General features: G+C 44.8%; 1 protein-coding gene across 1 annotated transcript in view; it reads left to right on the top strand.

Annotated features, from left to right (window-relative positions):
- The first annotated feature begins 719 nt into the window (after nucleotides 1-719).
- The window catches only part of GATB (glutamyl-tRNA amidotransferase subunit B), a 73,410-nt gene continuing 68,129 nt past the window's right edge, over nucleotides 720-6,000 (top strand). The window contains exons 1-2 of the mRNA XM_038755049.1: nucleotides 720-823; nucleotides 3,429-3,579. Of these exons, the coding sequence (XP_038610977.1) occupies nucleotides 720-823; nucleotides 3,429-3,579 (255 nt within the window). The remainder of the gene's footprint in view (nucleotides 824-3,428; nucleotides 3,580-6,000) is intronic.

Below are 6,000 nucleotides of genomic sequence, written 5' to 3'. Positions count from 1 at the left end.
TGTTTGTACATATTTATTACTCTATTTATTTATTTATTTAACCTGTACATATCCTATTCATTTTATTTTGTTAGTAGGTTTGGTTTTGTTCTCTGTCTCCCCATTTTAGACTGTGAGCCCACTGTTGAGTAGGGACTGTCTCTGTGTGTTGCCAACTTGTACTTCCCAAGCGCTTCCCAAGCGCTATATATATTATATATATATAGTATATATATTGCACCTGTATATATGTATATGTTTGTACATATTTATTACTCTATTTATTTATTTATTTATTTTGCCTGTACATATCTATTCTATTTATTTTATTTTGTTAGTATGTTTGGTTTTGTTCTCTGTCTCCCGCTTTTAGACTGTGAGCCCACTGTTGGGTAGGGACTCTCTCTATATGTTGCCAACTTGGACTTCCCAAGCGCTTAGTCCAGTGCTCTGCACACAGTAAGCGCTCAATAAATACGATTGATTGATTGATTGATAGTACAGTGCTCTGCACACACTAAGCGCTCAATCAATACGATTGAATTAGCACCCCGTGGCTCGTCGAGGACAGGGCCTTCGCCCCCACGTGACCCTCCCTTTTTCGCCCCCGCGGTGCCCGACGGGAAGTGTAGTCCCGCCGGGTGGAGCCGCGGGCCGCGTTCGCGCTTGCGCCGGGCCGGAGCGGACTACATTTCCCGGCAGGCGCCGCGCGTCACGTGACTCGGGGCCCGGGCCGCACCATGGCGGCCTCTCTGCTGCGATGGCGGGCCCTGAGGCGAGCTGGTCGACCTGGCCCCGCCGCCCACCGGCCCCTCCCTGACGCCCAGGACCCGACCAAGATGGGGTATACGATCAAAATTTATTAATAATAATAATAATAGTAATGATAATGACATTTATTAAGCGCTTACTATGTGCCAAGCACTGTTCTAAGCGCTGGGGAGGTACAAGGTGATCAGGTTGTCCCACAGGGGGCTCACAGTCTTCGACCAAGATGGGGTATATCATCGCACTTTAATAATAATAATAATAATAATAATAATTGCATTTATTAAGCGCTTACTATGTGCAAAGCACTGCTCTAAGCACTGGGGAGGTTACAAGGTGATCAGGTTGTCCCACAGGGAGCTCACAGTCTTCGACCAGGATGGGATATACCATCGCACTTTAATAATAATAATAATAATGGCATTTATTAAGCGCTTACTATGTGCAAAGCACTGTTCTAAGCACTGGGGGGGTTACAAGGTGATCAGGTTGTCCCACGGGGGCTCACAGTGTTAATCCCCATTTTACAGATGAGGTCACTGAGGCCCAGAGAAGTTAAGTGACTTGCCCAGAGTCACACAGGTGACAATTGGCAGAGCTGGGATTTGAACCCATGATCTCTGACTCCAAAGCCTGGGCTCTTTCCAGTGAGCCACGCTGCTTTTTTTTTTATAATGGCATTTATGAAGCGCTTACTATGTGCAAAGCACTGTTCTAAGCGCTGGGGAGGTTACAAGGTGATCAGGTTGGCCCTCAGGGGGCTCACAGTCTTTGACCAAGATGGAGTATACCATCGCACTTTAATAATAATAATAATAATAATGGCATTTATTAAGCGCTTACCATGTGCAAAGCACTGTTCTAAGCACTGGGGAGGTTTACAGGGTGATCAGGTTGTCCCACAGAGGACTCACAGTCTTCATCCCCATTTTACAGATGAGGGAACTGAGGCACAGTGAAGTGACTTGCCCAAAGTCACACAGCTGACAACTGGAGGGGCCGGGATTTGAACCCATGACCACTGACTCCAAAGCCTGGGCTCTTTCCAGTGAGCCACGCTGCTTTTTTTTTTTATAATGGCATTTATGAAGCGCTTACTATGTGCAAAGCACTGTTCTAAGCACTGGGGAGGTTACAAGGTGATCAGGTTGTCCCACAGGGGGCTCACAGTCTTCGACCAAGATGGGGTATACCATCGCACTTTAATAATAATAATAATAATGATGGCATTTATTAAGCGCTTACCATGTGCCAAGCACTGTTCTAAGCACTGGGGAGGTTACAAGGTGATCAGGTTGTCCCACAGGGGGCTGACAGTCTTCATCCCCATTTTACAGATGAGGGAACTGAGGCACAGAGAAGTTAAGTGACTTGCCCAAAGTCACACTGGTGACAAATGGAGGGGTTGGGATTTGAACCCATGACCACTGACTCCAAAGCCTGGGCTCTTTCCAGTGAGCCACGCTGCTTTTGTTTTATAATGGCATTTTATTAAGCGCTTACTATGTGCAAAGCACTGTTCTAAGCACTGGGGAGGTTACAAGGTGATCAGGTTGTCCCACAGGGGGCTCACAGTCTTCGACCAAGATGGGGTATACCATCGCACTTCAATAATAATAATAATAATGATGGCATTTATTAAGCGCTTACCATGTGCCAAGCACTGTTCTAAGCACTGGGGAGGTTACAAGGTGATCAGGTTGTCCCACAGGGGGCTGACAGTTTTCATCCCCATTTTACAGATGAGGGAACTGAGGCACAGAGAAGTGAAGTGACTTGTCCAAAGTCACACAGCTGACAACCGGAGGGGCCGGGATTTGAACCCATGACCACTGACTCCAAAGCCTGGGCTCTTTCCAGTGAGAGTGCACTATAACAGAGTTGGTAGACGTATTCCCTTCCCATAGTGAGTTTACAGTATCATGAAGGAAGGACTATAAACTAGTAGTAATACCTTGAACAAATTAATGGTCATTCCAATCAGCTGTGAAAGGGCAGGCCCTTGAATTTAAGTGTTGATAAATTAGAAACACTTTAGGGGATAAAGTTGCATTTGATGTTTGCATAATATTTGTTTGGGGATCATTCCAGGCTGGAGTGTCCTCTGTGTGTGTCAGTGCATCCTTTCTGAAATTGTATTTACAAGCAGTTTTTGCTATCAAGATGAGTTTATATAGATATAAAGCAATTGCCTATAAGTACAAGGCTGGTGGGCTGTTTTATGAGACCTGATACTTCATTTGTGATTATTTCTCTGTTAGTAGCCTCTTAATGGGTATGTTAATTCTAGGGGTTGTACTTCAGATCGCCTTCCTACGTTTATAACAGCGTGCAAGTAATATAGAAAATGCCACTGAAAAGTCATCCAGGCCTTTGACACCTGGTATTAATATTAGATTTGCTGTGGGGTGCCAAATTTTTTTTCTTATATAACCCTCCTACTTCAACTCTAGGACCGTCCCCTAAATGATGTGTAATAAAAACATTTTATTTCCCTTAAACTGTTGCAAGTTTTTCAAATTAATTCCTATTTCGCTGCCAGTAAATGCCTGCTTATGCAAAAAAAAAAATGAAGTTAGTACAAGTAGGAAGTTAACTTTTTGATTGGTTTGGTCTTTCAAAAGTTCCTGTGAGGTGAAAAGATCAGGTCTATTTTATAATAAAATGTTTGCTCTTTCCAGAGTGGCCAAATGGGCAGCTGTGGTGGGGCTGGAAGTTCACGCCCAGATCTGTTCCAACTCCAAGCTTTTCTCCGGATCTCAAGTCCAATTTACAGCACCTCCTAATTCTTTAGTGTCTTTCTTTGATGCTTCTCTCCCGGGAACTCTGCCGGTAAGTTTGATATTTATTGCTAATTTTACTGATATAACGTTCCTCGGCAGTGAAGATTTACGTGTCCAAAGCAGGAAGATGTCCAGGCCCCAGTCTTGAATAATGACAAGGGGGCATTGGATGTTGTGAGCCAGGCCTGAAGTTGATTGTGTTCCAGTGTGGGTCCGCAGTCCATTCGGTGCAGCAAAGAGGAAACAAGGATTTTATGGGGAGGGTCTAGAGAGAATGGGGAAGAGTGTAGCCTAATGGAAAAAGCACAGGCCTTGGAGACAGAGGACCCGGGTTCTACATAGAGCCCTGCCACCTGTCTGCTGTGTGACCTTGGACAGGTCATTTCTCTGTGCCTCAGTTTCCTCATCTGTAAAATGGAGATTAAACCCTATTCCCTCCTACTTCGACTGTGTAGGACAGGCACACTGTCCAACCTGATTATCTTGCATCCACCCTAGGGCTTAGTAAAGACCATAATTATTATTATTATTATTGTTTTAATAATTCTTGTGGTGTGGGGGGGTTGAGACCTTGGGACCCCAGAAACAGTTCCAGGGGAGCCAGAAAGCTGAGCCTGAGTCCTGTAGTCCTCCTCGTCTCCTCTCTCTGGCCCCTCTGCCAGCTTTAAAAGGGGAAGGCTAGGGGGCCGTGGCAGAGTTTGTGGATCATCTGTGGTCAGCAATCACTCGCTAGCCTGTTGGGGCTTCCCTGGCTCGGAAGCTTAGGAAATGTTAGAATGACGGTGTGATAATTGGGTGTCCATTCCATCTCCAAACACTCTACCTCATTCTCTCCTCTCCTGCCTTCATCCCCTTGCTCACACTCTTCGATCGGCTAGGAACTCCCTCCCCAAATCCTGCAGACTTTAGCTCACCCCACGTTCAAAACCCTAACCCTAAAAGCCCACCTACCCCAATAAATCTGTTTAACTCATTTGCCGTCTCTAGCAATCAATCAATCAATCAATCAATCGTATTTATTGAGCGCTTACTGTGTGCAGAGCACTGTACTAAGCACTTGGGAAGTACAAGTTGGCAACATACTTATCTGTACTCATCTTCAGCACCATTTTTTGTGGTATCTAAGTGCTCACTACATACCAGAAACTCTGCTAAGTGTTGGGTAATAATAATAATAATGATAATGATAATAACGTTGGTATTAAGCACTTACTATGTGCCAAGCACTGTTCTAAGCGCTGGGGTAGGTACAAGGTAATCAGGTTGTCCCCTGTGGGGCTCACAGTCTTCATCCCCATTTTACAGATGAGGTAACTGAGGCCCAGAGAAGTTGTGACTTGCCAAAAGTCACACAGCTGACAAGCGGCGGAGCAGGGATTAGAACCCATGACCTCTGACTCCCAAGCCCGTGCTCTTTCCATTAAGCCACACTGCTTCTCAAGCTAATCAGGTTGGATACAGTCCATGTCACATGTGGGGCTTACAGTCTTAATCATCATCATCATCATCATCATCAATCGTATTTATTGAGCGCTTACTGTGTGCAGAGCACTGTACTAAGCGCTTGGGAAGTACAAATTGGCGACATATCATCATCATCAATCGTATTTATTGAGCGCTTACTGTGTGCAGAGCACTGTACTAAGCGCTTGGGAAATACAAGTTGGCAACATATAGAGACAGTCCCTACCCAACAGTGGGCTCACAGTCTAAAATCCCCATTTTACAGATGAGGTCACTGAGGCACAGAGAAGATTTACCCAAGGTCATGCAGCAGACAAGTGTAAGCTCATTGTGTGCAGGGAATGTGTCTGTTATTGTTATATAAACACACACACACATATGCATGTATAAAGCATATATATGTACTAAGCACTCTCCCACAGGCAGTAAGCGCTCAATAAATACGCCTGAATGAATGAAGTGGCAGAGCTGAGATTAGAACCTAGGTCTTTCTGACGCCCAGGCCGGTGACCTATCCAACTGGCCACACTACTTCTTACTCTTGTTTATTTGTTTAGTTTGTTTGTACATTCAATCGTTTGTTTTGCCTACTCTTTATGTAAATATTTTACATCTGTCTCCCCAGTTAGAGTGTAAGCCCCTTGTGGACAAGGAATATTTCATTTCCTGAGGGCGTAAGCAGTATAGTACACTAGTAGATGCTCGATTGATACTATTACCGCGGCTATTGCATCCATGTCACCTGAAGTGTGTCTTTATAGACCCATTAATGCTATTTTGCCCAACTACACATGCTCCTGGTAATGGCTTTTTTTTCCTACAGTAAATAGTCGTTCATTTATTGAGCACTTATTGTGCACCTTTGCACTGTCCTAGGCACTTGTGAGGGTACCATATAACAGAGTTGGTAGTCACGTTCCCTGCGCACCACGAGTTTATAGTCTAGAGGGGGAAGCTAATCCAACGGTGATACTTACTGAGTGCCTACTGAGAACCAGGCACTGTA

Source organism: Tachyglossus aculeatus, chromosome 12 (assembly GCF_015852505.1).
Source record: "Tachyglossus aculeatus isolate mTacAcu1 chromosome 12, mTacAcu1.pri, whole genome shotgun sequence".
Taxonomy (NCBI): domain Eukaryota; kingdom Metazoa; phylum Chordata; class Mammalia; order Monotremata; family Tachyglossidae; genus Tachyglossus; species Tachyglossus aculeatus.
This window is presented reverse-complemented; position numbering and strand designations above follow the sequence as displayed.